Source organism: Lactuca sativa, chromosome 2 (genome assembly GCF_002870075.4).
Source record: "Lactuca sativa cultivar Salinas chromosome 2, Lsat_Salinas_v11, whole genome shotgun sequence".
Classification (NCBI taxonomy): Eukaryota; Viridiplantae; Streptophyta; class Magnoliopsida; order Asterales; family Asteraceae; genus Lactuca; species Lactuca sativa.
In genome coordinates this window covers 167,427,723-167,449,227 of record NC_056624.2, presented here as the reverse complement: position 1 = coordinate 167,449,227, position 21,505 = coordinate 167,427,723, and the positions used below count along the sequence as shown (strand labels likewise).

The 21,505-nt window shown below is 34.1% G+C and overlaps 1 protein-coding gene across 1 annotated transcript; it reads right to left on the bottom strand.

Moving 5' to 3' along the window:
- Positions 1-8,162: 8,162 nt before the first annotated feature.
- Positions 8,163-9,735, bottom strand: LOC111897362 (lipid phosphate phosphatase epsilon 2, chloroplastic). Its single transcript, XM_023893316.3, has 4 exons — positions 9,456-9,735; positions 9,022-9,247; positions 8,778-8,851; positions 8,163-8,489 (listed from the first exon to the last, which is right to left on the bottom strand). The coding sequence occupies exons 1-4, from the start codon at positions 9,606-9,608 to the stop codon at positions 8,322-8,324; spliced, it is 621 nt and encodes a 206-aa protein (XP_023749084.1). The 5' UTR covers positions 9,609-9,735; the 3' UTR covers positions 8,163-8,321.
- Between the last annotated feature and the right edge of the window lie 11,770 nt (positions 9,736-21,505).

Genomic DNA, 21,505 nt, shown 5'->3' with positions numbered 1-21,505 from the left:
TGAGACAAAGCAATCAAAAATGAAAAATGCAAGCACAAATCGAATTCATGAACGTTTTGGGATCCATTTGAGAACTTGAGACACCTTTTTGATGATTCGAGTGCCATTTGCAATGAACGAATCAAACTTTGAAGATCTTGGTTAATTTGTTGGAACGAGAAAATCTCCAATTTGAACATTGTACCACCCACAATGCATGTTGTACAACTCGTTATTTGTGTTATTCATTGATCTAAGAACATCTTCACAAGAACCATCAACACTTTTGGGTCTTGACTTCAATTTCAATACAACACTTGGTGATTGTTTCTTTGGAACCTAAATTTGCTTCATGAATTTCGGCTTCACAACAACATTTGACGATTTTTGTGAATAAACCCACTTGTTTTTACGTTTGATCTTATTCTTCTTTTTCTTTTTTTATCTTTTCACATCTTGAAGATTTTAATTCATGAACAAACCCACTTTCCACAACTTCAACTTGACACGTTTGGATAATATCTTTTGGAGTTTGATATTTGTGAATTTCTTAGCTTGATGGTTTTCGATAAGGAATCATTCCCTCAAACGAATCACAAGAACACAAAATATCATCGGTTTGAACTCCAATTGAGCAAAAAAACTTTTTCATCTTCATGAGAATCAACTTAAATCTTCTTGTCATGAACTTCAAGAACATCAAGAACATCACATTGAACTCCATAATCTTGAACTTCAACATACTTAAGAGCATGAATATCACTTGAATTTTCAATAAGAGAAATGTATTTCTTATTAAACAAACCTCTTTCTTCTCTTTCTTTTTGATTTTCACTCCAAGATACCATGTTCAAGGAGATTTCAACCAAGCATCCAATCTTCGAAAGTGGTTGAAAAATCAATCTTCCATGATCACCCTTCAAACCTCCTTAAGAAACCATGGTATCCCATGAAATCAAGCTACCTTTTGATAATAATCCATAGAATTGATTTCCGTTGACTTTGTATTTGACATCTTCAATGATCACAACCCAAGAATCATAACGTACACCATCTTTGATCAATCAACAAGATCTAGGGTTTTTCTAGAGAGAAAAAGTGATTTTGAATGAGTTTTCTAGAGAAAGAAAGCAAAAACCACTTGAATTCTAGTGAAGAAAATCGAATTATGAATAGAATCAATCAACAATTCGATTTTTAGAATCCAAAAACTCTCTAAAACACGAAGATCAAAACACAATGAAGAATCACCAAATAAAAAAAAATGTCATCATAGATCAGTTCTTGATCAAATCAAGAACACCCTCTCTGATACCAATTGTAGTGGTGTTAATCATGATGACATATGCGGAATTGATAAGATATAGTAAAGTACTAACTACCGACAGTTTTTGACATGTTTACCATTTTTTCCCGATTATCCGGTAATTATGACTTTACTGTAAAAAAAATAAAGTTTATGATTTTTTTTGTCAAATCGTGAATTAAGACTTTACTGTAAAAAAAATAAAGTTTAGGACTTTCTTGTCAAATCGTTGAAAATATTAGGACTTTAGTGTATATATATCATTTTTTGTTAGAAATTTAATGGTATGATAGTATTTAAGCATAAGAATTATTGAAACTTGCTTTGATTAGTCAGATTCTATTGAAATCTTTAACGCTTGTTTTGTTGTTAAATAGTTTCTCAACAAACCGACATTGAAAAAAATAGAGATAATCAAGAAAGAAAGAAAAAACCAGAGTTGTGTTGACTTTGTAGTCCTAAAAATGGAGAACTAAGAAATCGTTAAAAACGAAAATGCCCTTCTTACCCCTTCTCCATATTCACACCCTTTTGACTAGGTGTGTGCTATTTATGTTTGTATAGTCTGTCCCTTCTTTTTGGTTCATGATTTGGCGGCGAACCTAAAAGAATACTTTACAAATCTTCTCACCATCTTTCACTCTCTCTTTTGCTTTTGGTTTCCCTGACCGTGATTGCATTAGGGTAAATATGATGATGGTAAGAAAAATAGTGGTGTTGCGACAAAAATCACAATTAAAAATTCTTGGGTTATGAAAATACACTAAACTCCCAATATTTTCAACAATTTGACAAAAAGTCCTAAACTTTATTTTTTTGACAGTAAATTCCTAATTCACGATTTGACAAAAAAGTCATAAACTTTATTTTTGTTGATAGTAAATTCCTAATTATCGGCTAACTGGAAAAAAGGGTAAACGTGTCAAAAATTCCCAGTAGTTAGGACTTTACTGTAAAAAAAAAGTTTATGACTTTCTTGTCAAATCGATGAAAATATTAGGACTTTAGTGTATATATCACTATACTCTAATGTATTAATACATTTTATATTTTTTTGAAAAAGGTCAAGAAAAAGTTATAAATACGAAAAAAATGAAAACAAATACGAAAACAAACACAAAAAAATGAAAAAACTAAAAGTAGGAAAAAACTTAAATATAATACGAAAATAAATATGAAAAGACTAAAAAAATACAAAAAGTGTAAAATGTATGAATATATTTAGAGTAAATAAAAAACAAAAATAAATAAAGTATATATATTACAACAAAGAAAATAATAAAAGTACATATATAAAAAATGAAATTTAATAAAAGTATATAAAAAAATGAAAAATAAAGTTAAAAAAGCATAAGGTGTAATTATTTGCAAACTACAAGGAGCAAATTTAAACTTTAAACCCAACTTTAGGACTGATTTTGCATATAAGATAACAAAGTTAACAATGAAAGTCGTTAAATAAGCTAGAATGATAATTTTGGGAGAAAGTTGTGGTTATAACAAAAATAAACTTTTTTTTAAGGTTTTTTTTTTTCAATTACACGTTAATAACTTAGGATTTTTATTCTTTAATCTTATATGTATTTTCATATATTTATATAAATTATATTGGATAGTGATGGGTGATAAAAATGATGAGATGATGATGAGAGGACTTGATTATTGATGAACCAGTCGTCTAACAGAGTATAGATGATGGCCACAGATTATTCTAGACAGTCCAGTGGAACACTGATAAGTTCGCAACCTATATGTGCTAATGAACTATTTGTTCATTTGATGTACTCTATTTCCCCATGGTTGCGTTACTGACATATAATGTATTGAGAACCCCCCAAGTAGTATTGTTTGCCTGTTGTTAATGATGATCCTTAGGATAGATCCTTTGAAATCAATATTTTATGATTAGTATGTGAGAATAACGAGAATGGGTAATCGGGTAAATTATTTGATGTAAAATATATAATCAAATAACTTAATTATTGTGAGTTGAAAACTCTATATGCTCACTAAGCTCCCAAACCTAACGCATTAAGTTTTTTTATATCACAGGTAGCAGTACGAAGGCCTAAAGATGTTGAGTGATTGAGGAGCTGTAGGTCATAGTATAATAAATTGCTGTAAGGTCTATTTAAACAACTTTATGCTTATGTATCTATATTTAACGATGACATCTCATGGTTTTAAATATAAATGACATATATTTTTTCGAAAGTGTTTGATAATGATATTATCATGTTTTGGGAACAAATTTCACAATATAATAAACATTTTGAATTTATAAGTATATATAAATTTTTTAAATTTGCGGTGAAAATGAGGATGTCACATATGTGGATGACATTATCGTCACAACCTATTCAAAAGTTTTTTTTCAAGATATTATTACATATCTCGGGAAAGAGTTTGCCATGCTGATTTGGGTGATCTCAATTACAGTCTTGGGATTTCGGCTTTATGTGACGTACCCATGGATGGAAGAAAATTTACTCGTGTTAATAGACAATGTGCGGAAATGAGTTAGATCGGGTTTTGCTTGAAAGAAGTCTTTGATACATTTACAAATTTAACAACTACATAATTAACTACTTAACTAAGGTGTGGTCGGATCATAATCACATTATTTAAAAAAAAAATATTTGGATTATGGACCCACGCCTTTCCATTTGTTCAAATTCACTAATGACTTTCGAGGGATTTGAACATGTCGTGACTTCCACTTGAGCCAAGTATTGGGGTGTATAGTGATGTGGTGATAATAAATTCATTGTTTTCATAAACAAGCTCAAAGAGCTAAAACACCAACTTAGAAGTTGGCAATTGAGTGTAATGACTCAAAAGGATGGCGTGAAAAAGGACTTAATTAAAAATTAGGTGACATTGATAAAATTGTTCGATCTGTGGTTCATTGCATTGAGAACTTGTGGGTTACATGGTGATGTTGACTTTGGGTGGTGGGCTGCCACTAATATTTCTTAAGGAAACCCTGAATTTCCCTTCGACTCATATTACTTTTGGCGATTTTGTATTCGGCAAAGATTTTAAGTACTAGGTACTGAATTTTAAACAAGCAGTAAAGTTACTTTTCTTAAGATATTATATATGTATATAAAATATTTCATTTTGTTATTCAAATGTTATTACTATTAGAATAAGATATATCAGTGTTTTTGAGCGGAAATAATATCTTTGGTTTCCGTAACTATTTATTATTAAATGACTTCTAACCCAACAATAATAGATGTTGCATTGTCGTCTTAAGACCAATGGTTCAAATCTTGTCCATGATATAGATATAATTATCATGTAAATTAGATTTGTTGATAAAAAAGTAACTATTTATTAGGGTGGTGGGTATCTATCCCTCTCAACCCATTTATGATATCACTTCCAACTCTTCTATCACGTAAACTCATCTTTTTTCATCATCCAAAGACATTTAATTTTTTTTTATATATATTTTAAAATAAATACAAACTAAATAAATCATATAAAATTAATTAAGAAAAATATTAAAACCATACAAAACTAATTAAAAACATACAAACTTAATTTAATATAAGGCTGTAGGGTGTGGAGTACGGTTCCAAACTGCAATGCTGCCACGTGGACTGCAAACACCACCCCCAGGGTGCGGTTTCCTGCGGCCAAAACCGCAGTTCAGTAGTCCATGGCCACACTCCATTTTCCCTTTCCCCTCTTTTACTTGCTCTCTCTCTCTCTCTCTCTCACAACCAATCAACTTTTTTTTTCTTTTCTCTCTCCTAACCTTTTTCTCACTCCCACATTGGGGTTTCAAATTGATGAAATACGAAAAAATCTGAGTTGGCGTCTAAGTGACATAGGAGGAAGTGCGGTTTCAATGACACCACTCCCTCCAGCCTAAGTATTCATGCATGATGTACAAGTAAACAAAAAGTGAAAGGTCGAAAGAGAGTCTAGAGAGAGAAAAAGGAAGCAAGATTACATACCCGTTGAATTGTAAGGTACCACCTTGGTCGTAACTGTGTTCATGGAGGTACCAACGTAAAATGGTACCTGCTCATTTTTCTTCAACCTGCAACCCATATAGTCCACCCTTATTTGCATAATGTTTTTTTATATGACATTTTTGTAATTAATCCCATCCAATTAGTAATATTTTATAGTACTGTATTTATTATATATTTAAAAAAAGGTTTTTATTAAACTAGCAAGAAGTTAGATCGATCATCCCATTACATCGTACAAAACCATACAAATTAATAGCTTGAAAAAGATTATAAAACCATCCTACCTCTCGGTTTTTTACTCTGCTACTCTCTTTGTTAGCCCAAAAAATGATATGGGTAACAATTTTAGACAAAATTGCAAGAATGGTCTCTATGGTATGTTAAAACTAGCAACTTTGGTCCAAAATGAGTTTGGCTCGCAAGGATGGTCCAAAAGTTTCGTTTTGTTGCGAGTTCGGTCCAATTTCCTATGAACTTTTTTAAAATGATGGATTTGCCCTTTATTATTTTATTTTCCAATTTTCTTTTATTACAACAATTAAAAATAAGACAAAATTGCAAGAATTGTCCCTGTGGTATGTCAAAACTAGCAACTTTGGTCCAAAATGGGTTTGGCTCGCAAGGATGGTCCAATAGTTTCGTTTTGTTGTGAGTTCAGTCCAATTTCCTATGAACTTTTTTAAAATGACGGATTTGCCCTTTATTATTTTATTTTCCATTTTTCTTTTATTACAACAATTAAAAATAAAACAAAAATAATATACCCTCTCTCTCTCTCTCTCTCTCTCTCTCCACCGTATTCCCCCATAGTTTTTTTTTCTTTTTACCCAAGAACAGTTCATCTTCTTCATCTCTTCCTTCTTAATAAAGATGAGTTTGTGCATACCGGATTCCGGTGTTCTTGGATCTAATCTCCATGACTCCATCATCACCTCTCAAAAACTCATAAAGCAGTGATGAAAATCCAGGAAATCGACTTCATGGATGTTTCTTAAAATTTCTAAAAAATATCAAGGGGTGAGTTTCTGAAAATCGATTCCATGGATGTTTCCAAGGTGGGGTTTTTTTGGATATCTAATCCATGTAACCGCCGCTCAGGACATCGTCAATGTATCTTCATCTGATGGCCTTCATCAGCTGCCTAGCAACCCCGTGAAGATCTAAAAGAGCACGACCATAGTTGTCCTTTTCCGATTATCCCTCCCACCGTCGATCTGAAACCCTTGTCGGTGTTTCAAGGCCCTTCACCACCACCTGAATCGATTTCTACTATGAAACCTAAACCTAAACTTACTGGTTGTAGCCCACCATTGTTGTTCAGAAGAAAATCAAAGTTGTAAACCAAAATAACAACCCAAATCCAAAAACAAAATCTTAAACCAACTGTTTGTGAAGATAAACAAATCGAGACAGTAAGATCAATATCAACACTAAAAGCAAAACAATAACAGTCGAATTGGGTTTTAAGACCCTTTCTTAAAAACTCACAAGTACTCCTAAAAAAACTCCTAGTGAAGCGGTCGAGTTCTACGCACCCTCATTTGCCTCCATCTTAAACCCAAAAAGAAACCACCAGTCGCCATCGCCACCTGCTCCATCTTGAAGAAAAGGTGAATTCTAACTCCTCCACCTTAGACAACAACCCTGCTTTCTCAGCGTTGCTCAAGACTTCGAAGAATAGCCTAACCCCAAACCACTCCTTTTTCCAACTTTAATCATACTTGTTCACATGCAATTCACATAATCATACTCGAATTCTAAATCAAAAGGTGAAAACAATTTGAATCTAGTAGAAACATGCGATTGGGTATTTGGGGATTTAGGAATCGAGTAAAATGTGGGAGATCTGGGGGAGTTTGGTGAGGTTTTTGATGGATATGATGGATGGATTTGCAATCTGGATTTTAATTTAATTACGTTTGAGAGAGGGAGAGAGAGAGAGAGAGATTTATTTTTGTTTTATTTTTAATTGTTTTTTAATTGTTGTAATAAAAGAAAAATGAAAAATAAGATAATAAAGGGCAAATCCGTCATTTTAAAAAAGTTCATAGGAAATTGGACCAAACTCGCAACAAAACGAAACTATTGGACCATCCTTGCGAGCCAAACACATTTTGGACCAAAGTTGCTACTTTCGACATACCACTGGGACCATTTTGCAATTTTGTCTCAATTTTATCTAGCAAGTCATTCTCCTAACTATATTTAATTTTCAATTTTTCATTATTTTTGTGATTAATGAATTTATTTGGCTGAATATTATATTATATTTTAGAGTAAATTACACGAATGGTCCTTATGGTTTGGGATAACTTGTACGCTTGATCCCTAACTTATTTTTTTTAATTCAGAAGGTCCTTATTGTTTGTTTTTGTTACACGTTTGGTCCCAACTATTTATTTTTGTTACGCGCTTGGTTCCTGTCTTACCTAAAAAGACTATTATTTAAATAAGAACAAATGTTGGTGTAAATAAGGTAAGGTGAGAGTGGTGGGTGGGGTTGAGCGTGTGTTTATTTAAATAAATTAAAAAAACCATGAAAAAATAGTCTTTTTAGGTAAGACAGGGACCAAACGTGTAAAAGAACAAACAATAGGGACTTTCAAAGTTAAAAAAAATAAATTAAGGACCAAATGCGCAAATTACCCTAAACCATAAATGTCGATCGGTAACGATTACAATATATTTAAAAAAAATATATTATATACAAAATGTACTTAAAATGTTAAAATTAGATGAGGAGTTTTATATAACATCTCAAATAGACGAGGATAGATAATTTAATTCAGGAAAAAAAAAACTTTTGAAACTTTTGGACTGAGCAAGGTTTATAATAACAAGTTTTGGTTAAATAAAATTAGTGGAAAAATAATATGGAAAAAATAACATATCATTGATAGGTTAGCCGTTGTGGATTTTCTTGATACAAAATTTCTATCTTTGTTGTATCTTATAACAATACGTTAGCTACTATGGATGCTCTTAATACAAACATTCTATCTTTACAGAACAACAACAATAACATCAATAGTAACAGTACCATTTTAGCTAACAAATACACATCTTCTTAATTCATGTACTACAGACGTCAATGCATTTAGGACCATAATATCACATGTGGAAAACCATACGATAGAAAATATAGAGCCCACAATTGCGCCCACCACCACTTGGCTGATAGTGTGATAACGTAATAGAACACGTAGCCATGTCTGCATACAAAAATGATACAACATAAGCACAATGAAGGAATATGTGTTAAATTTTTAGCATTTGAAAGACGTTATCAGTTTAATTATTATAGACTGTGTATAGCTGATATAAAGTTGTTATGACAAAATACTCGTCGTAACAACTTTATACCTCAATATCCGGCCTATAATGTTTGAAAAAAAGGCCAACAAAGGTGAAGTCATATTCTTGGATAATTCAATATAAACCTAAAATTCAAAAAAAAAAAATATTTGCAATGTCATAGATGAAGGGGATTGTATACTTACAAAATATACACCAACTGCTATAATGAGCCCACTGAGAATAGCTGAATATCCGTTCAATCCCACCCATCCAACGACTGTGTCAACGAGAATAAAAAAAAAAAGATATAAGAAATTGCAAGATCAAAATTTACAATTTTTTAAGTCATGAACAAAATCCAAAGCTGTTCGCATTGTTCATGAGGGAAATAATGTCGATTAATTTCAAAGAGGAAAAGTATGGAAAGAACAAAAGAGGGTTAATTACTTGAAAGAATCATGAAAATAGTGGCAAACGAAATGGATTGAGCATGTGAAGATGGCATTCCAGGGCCACAAGACACTTCAGAAACAGGTCGTTCTTGATTTATAATCTTCTTCAGAGTGAATGATAAAACGACGTTTAGAACAGAACCTAGAACAGCCCAGAGTGCTTGATTATCATCTCTCAAGAGAATGAATCCGCCAAAGCTTACAAGAATACACCACTTACTCTGCAATCAACCAAAAAAACTTCAATCAATTCATCCAATTTGTCAAAATGCATCTGATAAACTCAATACAGAAATTGTTCGCCAAAAGTTTTTATAACAGCTCAGCGTGCAAATCGAAGTGTGGTTTGTTATCTGTAATAAAAAATAACAACAATGCGACTATGCGAGCATGATTTCGATTAATAATTATTGAAATTGGAAAGCCTACCACGCGATTAAGAGCAATGTGAAGCACACCAACTGTTCGATGAAAGGAAACGCCATTACTATCAATCGAAGCTTTCTGTTCAAAAGATGTACTGTTACATTCATAACCACCATCACCGATCGCCTCCTGATTCTCAATCGACTCAAATACCATTGTCTTCTTCACTTTATAATAATAGTTACGTTGGATTTGGGGACTGAGTTCAAAAATGGTGGTGAGTTTAGCGAAGGGTGAGAAGGGTCTGCTCACTGCTGTCTACCGGTTGTGATTGAGCGAGAAAGTTAATTTATAAGGCCGTCCTCTGCTTTTTCTGAACCACCCAAAAACGAGAAACCAACAACATTCCATTTTGTCGATATTACTTGTTTTTGTAATATATTTATTATTTATTAGTTAAAAATTATTATAAGATATCAATAATATTATTATGATCCGCATGTTATTAGGATTTGGTCTTATTAATAATTGTTTTAATCATATTAAATAATAGTTACATGAATTTGTTAAATCATATATAACATTTATTTAAGATAAACTGATACGATATTATTTTTAAACATCAAATTTCAATGATTAATCTGAATTATTTGAATAGTACTTAAGTTCTGTACTCTTCCATTAAAAATTTGGTAAGCGACCATGAAAGAATTTTTACCTTTTAATTATTAGTGTGAAGTGATTAAAAAGATATTCTTTATTCCTTGATTATTGTTTTAGATGGATATTATATATCCCCACGTAAATGTTCTAGTAGTATGGAGACCGTTAGTGTATCACTTTGATCAGACATAGTCTATCTTGGAGTTTACCCTTCCTCCACATCATATTGGACTAGTAAGCTTGTTATCAAATGGTTTGTAACTTAGCGATATAAAATTTATTAGAAATGTGTCCTAAATTAATATAAGTGGTTGAAGGTTTAAGTCTTGTGAGGTACAAAAAACTATAGATTTAGATTAGAATTAGAAGGTGTGTGAGTTAGCCATTCTAAAAAAAAATACTTGTTTATTAGTTTGCCACTTCTTCAAATAAAGCTCATAACGAGCTTAGACAATTCAATGCACATTGTTTTATCTCCTTAAGCTCTTATGGTGGCATACATGGTTAAAGCTCCATAAAGCAAATACAACTGAATTACATTGGTTAATGGTCAAACAAAAGTTTCATATTTCATTGCCATATACCGGCGTCACCACCCTCATTTCACATTTCAATATGAAGAGTAGAGTCTCATACAAGACATTAATGTACGATGATCTCAATCTGCTAGCCAAAATATTGCCCTAAAAAAGGTCATACATTTTATCGACCACTTGGCACACGTCACAAAGAAAAGCCCTACATGCACTCAGATGATATTCTAGATGCTCTACTACCCCTTTTCTGCGATTGTATGACTAATCCAAACCATTACCGGAGCAATCAAGATATATCTCGACCGAAGCAAAGTATACATGACAAAATATCAAATACATGATATGATAAACAAGTATAAAAACCACAAAAAATAGATGGATATCAAACTAAGATGGGTAAATACGATAATATATATATATATATATATATATATATATATATATATATATATATATATATATATATATATATATATATATATATATATATATATATATAGAGAGAGAGAGAGAGAGAGAGAGAGAGAGAGAGAGAGAGGGGGAGGTTTATATGTAAACTAACAATTATTGTGTTACTGTGTAACTCAATTTAAACCAATGATTTTAAACAACTAAATAAGGGTATTACAGTAAACAAATAATAATTGATTAATTATATTTTTAATTTATTTAATTAATTTTGGTAACTAACAATGATCGTCGCCACTCACCATCACCATCACCGGAACCCTAAATTGACGCCATCTTGTATTGAAACTTAGATTTCACCATTGTAAAACTGTCGATTGAAGTCATGTATAGTAAAACCCTCTTTCTTTCTTGTAACATCCCGAGATTTGGCAGGTATTCTCGAACCCTCTTCTATCATTACCTTGTCATTTATAGTCCTTGGGGTTGGAAGTGAAGAGCCAAGATAAGTTTAAGGACCAAGTTTGCAAACTTGGGCCAAAAGGGAGTACGATGCGCGTACATAAGAGTACATTAAGCGTATTAAGGTCCGTCTTAGTATGCTGGGCGTGCACTTGTGTATGCTGGGCGTACTAATGTCAGGGTGACACCCTAATATTTAGGGTTTGAGGCCTATATAAGCAACATTATGAGCATCAAAACCCTCTTACCTCAGCCTTCACGACTTACATTCTTCCTCCCCAAACCCTAGCCTTTCCTTTGTGTGTTTAAGCTTATTTGGTGTGTTCTTGAGTGCTTTAAGAGGAAGGTATTGCATCAAAGTGTTGGAGAAGAAGATCAAACTTGTAGATCTGAAATTAGCTTGTGCTCAAGAAGCTCCAGAAGGTATAAAGTTCCAAACTTTATGCATATATGCATAGATCTCATCATTTTACTTTATTAAAAGCATTTCTTGTCCCAAAAGCCATATGGTGGTGCATGTTGTGATTTGGATGAAAAGAGTTGTCCTTCCAGACTCTTGAAGGGACCTTGAGTGATAAAAATGAGGTCTCATTAGCTGTATGTGTCCCATGCAAAGAGAAATAAGATGTTAATGGATTAAGACCAAGCATTAAGAACTTTATGGACGTCCAAAATGATAAAGTTCACGACTTTATGAATGTTAGGCATGTTAGGTCTCTGGATCTGAAGTTTGGGCTTAAGTGCTTAAGCCATTAAGCACTTAATAAGGTTTTGGCAAACTGTTGAGTATGCCCAACATAAATCCAGTACACCCAGCGTACTAAGTCAACCACCATGATGGTGATCAACATCTGGTCGAGTACGCCCTGCGTACCAGAGGAGTACGCCCCGCGTACGTCCTTTGTTGGGCCTTTGTCAAATGGGCATCGGATTTTGGGCTGGTTATGGACTAAATGGAATTGGGCCTTTGCTGGACTTTGTAAAAAGATATTTTGGGCCCAATAGTGACAGTGGATCATGGGGTTAGGCCCAATTAAGAAGTTGGGCCCGCTTTAGTAAATTGGGCCGTTAATGGACCTTACATATGGACTTTCAAGTCAAGGACTAGGTATTTGGGCCTTCACCCAATAAAGAGAATGGACTTAATGAATGGTATGGACATTTAGTCAAGAAGGTTATGTTGGGTATTAACTTAGTATTTATTGTGTAATAGTTTGGGATTCCCGGCGAGACAGCAGTTAGAGATTTACAGTACTTCAGCACTACTTGCGAGGTGAGTTGTCCTCATTATATCAACAAGGTCTAAGGCACCAACGCCGGATCTTTATGGATTGTATCTGGTTATGGCATGATATGCTTATTGGTTTGCATCATGGTAGTTAGGATGAGGTTATGTGATGAGATTTGTAATCGAGTTTAAAAACAATTCAAGTATGAATTTAGGAAGAGTAATAAAGATGAATACGAGAGTAAATAGAATATTTTTTCAGCTCGTATTATGCTTTTGAGTTTATAGAGTACAATGAATAATCTGTAAAAACTGAGTGAAAAGTTCTTCTTAATCACTTAGTACAGACCCCTATTTATAGGAGAACAAAAGCATAACAATATTAAGGACTAGACATTAAGACTACTCTTTATAATGCCTTAGTAAATAACATTACATCCGAAGACACTCCTTACGAAGACAAAATACACTTCGTAACAATCTAACTGACTCTTCGACTATTACAACATTTAAGCCCTAACAATCTCCCCCTTTGGAATCAAGGTCGAAGTCTTCAAGACGTCAGTGATTGAACAACATACATCAGCACTCTTCGGATTTCCATGTACCAAGAGATAACTTTCTTTATCTCTTTCTTATCTCCTTCCGAGTTTTTCTTGCAATGGTTCATATGAACAAATAAGTTCGTATATTGTGAATTGGTGTATCTCTCCACTTCGCACATTTGAAATAAGAACCTTTTAGCTCTTCCAGCTTTGTCTTTTCCTGCAAAAACAATCCCCAATGGCTTTAAACAAATTTCACCATCTTCGTAATTTTTCAACTCATTCTGCTTCTTCGAAGGTTCCATTGGTGCAGTTATGTCAAAGCCTTTGACAGTAGCAGGTTCGACATCTGTTTGAGCTAAGCACTCAAAATAATTCTCCAAAAATATTTTAATGTGCTTGCACCCAAGAAGACTAAAAACATCTGGTTCTGTGTCTTGAAGAAAAGAAAATGATTTGTCTTTAAGCATCAAGGCAATGTTGATTAGATCATATGTGTTCATCAAAGAAAAGTCTGCCATTGTGAATTCTTGTAACTTTCCACTTGCTCTTGCCACAGTGTACTTCAAATTTTCAAACTTCCCTTCGAATATGACATCCCTTTTTATAGATATCACCTTCTTAATCTTCTCCAAAAACCATACTTCTTCTTGAGCCTTCGCTAATACTGCATGAAACCTTATCTTCATCTTCTTTCCCTCTTCGGTTTCCATTGATTTTTTTTTCAGCTTTGAATTGTGGCATAACGAACATCATTTCATTGACTGGAAAGTCAAGTTGACCAAAGTCTGTGTTCGTAACCACATAGCTCTTTTTCGGAACCTTTTCAAAAGAATACATGTGATCAAACATCACCCTGGATTCTATTGTTTCGTAGTTAAAAACTTTCGAAGGATCACCCTTATCAACATTCGAACCATCCAAAGCTCTTTGTCTCATTATACTCTGAACCTGTCTCATTCTATCAACCTCAGCTGCCACCTCAGCTTTTTTCTCTTTATTTGACTTTTCAATCATAACTCCTTTTCCCTTGTCTTTAACATTTGACGAAGCCATATTCTTTGAAGAAGAAACATCACTTTGTTTCCCAATTACAATACCTTTTGAAATAGGTTTTGAAATTGGAACTGTTGTAGTCACAGTCGAAATGACTGGATCAGCTGAAACAACTGTTGGCTTTACTACCACTTTCGAAGGATAAAGTTTTCCAACTACCTTCGCATCTTCAGTTGTGTTCATTTGTTCCCCAGCCTTTGTATGAACAATCTTTTCTCCCCCTTGCACCCCTGTGAAAGCAGGTGGGGCATATGTAACATTCGGCAGAAGGCTGGAAATGCAAAGAAGTGGAGCTAAATTTTTATGTAGGATGGCTTCAAATTGAGAAAACTTTTGAGAAAGAAATTCTTGAGAAACGATTGGAGAGACAGATTTCGAAGACAAGTCTTGGAGTTCTTTCAACAGCCTAACCAACTCTCCAAAATTTTGTTCTTCTTTGACAGAAAGAGAGGTCAGTTGAGGATTCATCTACTCAAACATTTTGACACATTGTACAACAGCATCACAAATAATGTCAATCTTCTGATTTGCTGACTCATAACCTTGTTGAATATTCTGAACCTCCTTCGTCATATCTTCACGAAGTTCGCGAATTTGCAAGTTAACATCTTCACATACCTTCTTGACTTCTTGTACGAAGAGCACATGACGCTCCTTTGTAACAATCTTCAGATCCTTCACCTCCGTCACAAAATCAGACCTTAGAGAATTGATTCAATTCTCTGTAGAAATATCATTTTGGTCAATCTTCTCAAGAACTCGACTTTCCGAATCACGAATTAATCCTGATGCCTTCGAAATTACCCTTCCTTCCATCTCCTTCATTATTGAATCAACTTCCATGGTTGTAACTCCAGCACTGCCCACATCTGCTTGAGATTGCAAGATAGAATTCAATTTCGAATTCAAAATCTTGAACTGCTTCATGGTCATCAGCATATGATCAAGGAAATCTTCTTCAGCTTGATCAAAATGAAGAGCTTCGAACGTTCCTCCAAAGCCTTCGTTATCGGTTTCATCATCAGCAGCCATGGTTTCATCAATAGGTGAGGATGGATGGGGTGGATCAGTTGATTGAGTTGAGAATATGGTGGTGAATGGTTGATCCATAATCGATTGAAATGTTGGAGAATCAGTTGTTGATGTAACCTGGGGTAAAGAAGTTGGTTCAAGAGGCTTCGCATCATCAGGCTTCGAAATACCAGCAGGATGACTGATATCTACTTTTAGAATTTCAATCTCTGGTGTCTCAGGAACTTGCTCTACTTCTTCGATTCTTTGATTTTTCTTCAAAAAATTTGCAAGATCTTCAGCCCTTCGTTTCTTAGATGATGGAGACACCGGAGCTGGAATTTTCCGAACTGTGACCCCTTGATGTGTGACTTGTGTTTTCTTCACCAGCTGAGACTTTCTCTTTATTTTGATACGTCGAAAAACACCCGTCTTCGAAGGAATCGTTTCTTTCGATGGAGACGCTTCGTTTATTGGTGTATCAACCACTGAGGTTAAAATTGGAGACACCTCTTCGACAATATCAGCTGTAACCACTGGAATTTTCTTCTTCTTTTCTGCCTTCACCACTTTTTCCGAAGACCCACCATCTGTCTTCTTCGATTTCTTAGGCTTTTTCTTCTCTTCGTTATGTAACATCCCTGTAACGACAGTTGTGTCAATGGATTGCAAATATGACACCAAAACTGCATTCGTCGGATCCACCTTCTTAAGCATCGCATCCAGAATGCGAGCTATTGATGTAAAGATAGCCGGATCATCATGTACCTCCTTCAGACTACCATACATGTGAAACATCGCCTTTTCTTCGAATTCCGGAACTTCGATTTTCTCCTTCTGGTAAACATATTGTACTATCAGACTCCAATAATGAGCACAAGAAATCCCCTGCTTGGCACTCGTCTTTGAAATGCTAGTTAAGAACTCTATCCATAATTGTTCAGAGTAATCCACTTGCAGATCATAATACAATCCAGCAACCATTGCATATACCTCCATCCTTCCTTTATCAAGACCCACAGTTCTTCCAGTAAGACATCGAAGGAAAATGCCAAATAAAAAATTCCATACCGTAGGTAATCCAGACTTCTTGAAATCATTGATACGCGTCAAAGGAGGTTGATGGCCCATCTCGTTGAACATGAATACTACTTGAGAAGAAGAAAGTTCATCATAAGGACCAGAATTTGGAATCCCCAAAATGTTGCAAAACAAACGCTTGGATACCCTAATACGCGTATCATTCACCATATTGAATTCGACACAACCTGTCTCCTTGTTGTATGATGAAGTTGAACCCGCCTTTGATAACCAAGACATTAGAGCAGCAAAAGAATCAAACATTGCTTTAGACAGAACTGAATTCTGTAAAGCAACCACGAGCATTTGGAGTTCCTCCGGATACTTTGACAAATCAGATTCCACTTGGTAATTTGAACCCTGGATTTTCAGAATCGGAACGCTAATAACTTCGTCTGTGGTTGGTGATGATGTAGTCGCCATTGTTGAAGATAAGAACTAAGAACGTTTGAAGACGATGATTTGCAGAGAGAATTTTATATGACAGAACGTTTGATCGCATAAAGTGTTATTGACTCCTGATTTCCTCTTTTATATGTAACCCTAGAATTTTGACTTTGAAGCGGGATGCATTAAATGCTTGCTGACATGGCACCTTGAAATACGGACTTTAATCATCAAAAAGTAACAAATGTAACTGTCAGCACGCCTTACACGCTTATCATACACCATACGTCACCAAGAGACAAGACTGTTTGATATTCCCCAAGAGAATTGTAACCGTCGGATTCATTCGGAATAGAGGTCAGGCTCTTTCACTTTGAGGTTTAAAAAGCGAAGTCATATGCCAGAGTTTTGAAATCATCAGTTTAAGTTGGGTTTACTCAAACCTCTAGGATTTCGTATGTGTTGTGTTCCAAAACAAATTTAGATGAGAAACAAATGAAACAAAATTTTGAAAACTTGTGATGTCAAAAATTTATTGACACAAAAACAGTTTAATCTCGGGCAAAGATTTCTTCGAAAATTATCAAGAGAGATAATTAACAGCTTGCTTGGTTTCCCGTGAATTACAATCGATAACTTGTAGAAAAGTTTCGAAGGGTTTCTTTCATAAGTCAAATGGGTGGCTTCGAAAATTTCATTACATATCAGCTTTAACATAAGGTGAGGAATTGTAAATGAAATTACTTGTTTGACCAGTGTAGTCAGTGACAAGTTGGTTTCGAATGATATTTAAAGTGACTAGGATTTTTGAAATATACTCACACAGAAATCATATTTAAATTTTTTTTTATGCTGGATCTTGTTGGGAACAAACATCGTGGGTTTCGAATGTTTGATTAAGACCACTCAAAAGAATGAAAATGATTTTGAGTATAAACGGTACAGAAACAAATGTTTCGTAAGTTCTGGAACATAGTTCCCCGTCAATTCCTTAAGGTTTATGATATTTGGGTTTCACCATCATCACGGACTCATGATGTTAGATCATAAACATAGATTTGTGATTTGTCTAAGTTTTGATTGGCTTGATCAAAGACCTCAAGGACAAATCTTCTTCAAAAAAATTTTGGATTAAAAGAATTGTTTGGTATAAAAAGATTGGATAAGAATCAAAATGTACCTCTGTTATAATGGACAAAATAGAAAACTCTTAACTCATGTGAGAAGAGTAAGGTAGCTCTTGTTGATTTATGCGAATACAAGCCTTGTTGGAAAGAAATTTTCATGAGATAATTTCATCAAGACTTTCATTTTCCACACATAGAATCATATGAGGCTTGAGGAAACATGCATCAGCATGCTTCTAGGGACATCCTAACTAATCCAAAGTGTATCGAAAACATACCTTCCCATAGAAGACATACACATGAATCCTTCGCATTTAAAGTTTGACAAAACTCACAATATACATGTTAAAACCGAAGAGAACAAAAAATATTTTTGGTATTTTTGAATTTTTTAAAAAAATAACAAACCAAAATAAAATCTTTTTGGATTTTTAATTTTTTTTCTAAATAAAAAAATAAACAAACTAAAATTCTAACCTTCGTTGAAATGTGTACAAATGCAAGGAAGAGAATTAGAAAGATCTTCAAATCATACGAACACGAAGCATTCGAACCGTTGACTTGAACAGTAATCTCTGATTATGTACGTCAACAAGGAATAACTCTTCCGAATACGAAGCATTCGAATCTCTGACTATGAACAGTAACCTTTGAACACTTCTCTTTGTAATCTATTTGTCCTTCAGTTCACCAAAACATTCGAATCCATCAGCCTTCACTTTTATCACATGTAAGTGAATTTCCATCAACCATACCCAATCCTTCCAATATATGAAGAAAAGATTTTTCATCCAATGCCTTTGCGAAAATATCTGCCAATTGTTCCGTTGTTTTCACAAAATGAACTTCAATATTTCCTTCTTCGACATGATCTTTGATGAAATGATATCTGAGAGCAATGTGCTTAGTCTTCGAATGCTGCACATGATTATGAAAAATTCTTATTGCACTTTGTGAATCACAATATAAAGGAATCTTTTTCATATTGATAGCATAATCACGTAATTGACTTTGAATCCAAATAATTTGTGATGTACACGCAGCTGCAGCAATATATTCAGCCTCAGCCGTAGATATCGAAACACATGTTTGCTTCTTCGATTGCCAACTGACCAATTTTCCATCTAGTAATTGACACCCACCAGTTGTGCTTTTACGATCAAGACTGCATCCTCCAAGATCTGCATCCGAATAAGCTTGTACAAAGAACCCTGTTTTCGAAGGATACCACAAACCTAACGAAGTAGTGCCTTTCAAATATCGAAAAATATTCTTCACTGCTGTTAGATGTGGTTCACGTGGATTCGATTGATATCTTGCACAATTACAAACAGAAAACATAATATCAGGTCTACTTGCAGTTAAATACAATAAAGACCCAATCATGCTTCGATACAGAGTGATATCAACAGCAGATTTATCTAACGAAGGAGTTAGCTTTATGCTCGTTGCCATTGGTATTCTTAACCTTGTGCTATTCGTCATTCCAAACTTTTCTAACAAATTCTTCGTATATTTCTCCTGATTAATAAAGATGCCTTCCTTGTTTTGACGAATATTCAAACCCAAAAAGTTATTAATTTTGCCCATCATACTCATTTCGAATTTGCTTTTCATCAAGTCTTCGAATTCTTTAGATAAAGCAGGGTCAGTTGAGCCAAAAATTATATCATCAACATAAATTTGAACAAGCATCAGGTGATTTCCAATTTTCTTTCAAAATAAAGTGGGATCAACTGATCCTTGTTTAAATTTAGATTGTTTCAAAAATGATGTTAAAGTTGCATACCATGCTCTTGGTGCTTGTTTTAACCCATATACAACTTTATCTAAAATATAAACATGATCAGGATGTTGTGTATTTATAAAACCTGATGGTTGTTCAACATATACTGTTTCTGCGAGTTCTCCATTTAAAAATGCACATTTTACATCCATTTGATAAACGTCGAAATCTTTATGAGCTGCATAAGCCAGAAAAATACGAACTGCCTCGAGTCTTGCGACAGGGGCAAATGTTTCTTTGTAATCAATTCCTTCTTGTTGAGAATATCCTTTAACTACAAGTCTAGCCTTATTTCGAATAATATTTCCATCTTTGTCAGTTTTGTTTTTATAAATCCATTTGAGTCCAACAATTGACACATCAACAGGTTTCAGAATTAATCTCCAAACCTTGTTTCTTTCGAATTCAGACAATTCAGCTTGCATAGCAACAACCCAATCAGAGTGTTCCATTGCAACCTTAACTGTCTTTGGTTCGATTTTGGAAATAAAAACATTAAACATGCATAACTCTTGATGATTATTCAATACCTCATTTCGTGCATGAAGTTGTGCCCTTGTCATTACTCCTGCTTGTGGATCACCAAGAATTTGGTCTTTTGGATGACTTCTTGTACATTTATCCAGTGGTGGATAATTAGGATCAAAATCCAAAGGTGCATCTTCAAACATAGCATCATTTTCTGATCCATTTATGGAACATGCATCCTCAGCATCATCAAAATGTTCTTCTTCAAGAATTGGATCCTTCTCAAGTATGGGCTCCCCCTCAATGATTGACTCCGTTTCGATGTTTTGCTCTGCTTCGATGGTTGGCTCTTCTTCAATAATTGGCTCCTCCTCATCATTAACATTGGTTGTCATGTTATCACTTTCGCAAGAATGCTCCTCCTCAACAAAACTGTTCGAATCCAAGTGCTCCCCCTCCACTGGACCACTAGTTAGCTCATTTGTGTTTAGATTCAAAACCGAAATTGAATCATTGTCATGTTTCGAATTTTCTGATTGTTGATTATCCGGTGCATTATTCTCTGCTTCAATTGCTTGATCTGAAATACCAAAAATCGATTCATAATTAGCATCATCCATTTCAATTGATTCATTTTCATTCAAAGAATTTTGCAAAATAGGATAATTTGCAAATTGATGATTAGACTTTTTAATGTAATGATCATCAAATGTCAAATTAAAGGTTTCTTCCACTTTGCGAGTTCGCTTATTTAACACTCTATAAGCAACCGAATTGTGTGAATATCCCAAGAGAATTCCTTCGTCAGCTTTTGTTTGAAACTTCAAAAAATTATCCTTAAGATTCATTATGAAACACATGCATCCAAAAACATGGAAAAATTTGACATTAGGTTTTCGCTTATTGATGATGTCATAAGGAGTAACATGAAACCGTCTATGAATGAATGATCGATTCTGAGTAAAGCAAGCAGTCGAAACGGCTTCGGCCCAAAGATATTGAGGTAAATTCGAATATGCCAACATTGTTCTTGCTGCTTCGCATAATGATCGATTTCTTCGTTCAACTACACCATTTTGTTGTGGCGTATATGGAGATGAAAAATTATGCGAAATTCCTTTTTCCACCAAAAACGAATCTAACACCCGATTTTTGATTTCAGTTCCATGATCACTTTTAATTTTTCGAACTGGTTTCTTCAACAAAATTTCCATTTTCTTGATAAAATCAATCATCAATTGTGAAACTTCGGATTTTAAACTGAGAAAATAAACCCACGTAAATCTTGAAAAATCATCTACAATTACTAGAATGTACCTTTTGTTGTTAAGAGTAACAATCGTTGAAGGACCACAT

What these genes read in the sequence shown, in the direction of transcription:
- LOC111897362 (XM_023893316.3), bottom strand. Translation starts at nt 9,608, where the DNA reads ATGGTATTTGAGTCGATTGAGAATCAGGAGGCGATCGGTGATGGTGGT. An exon ending in ACATTGCTCTTAATCGCGTG is followed by an intron (nt 9,248 to 9,455) that starts GTAGGCTTTCCA and finishes GGTTGATTGCAG; the next exon opens with AGTAAGTGGTGTATTCTTGT. An exon ending in TAGCAGTTGGTGTATATTTT is followed by an intron (nt 8,490 to 8,777) that starts GTAAGTATACAA and finishes TTTTGTATGCAG; the next exon opens with ACATGGCTACGTGTTCTATT.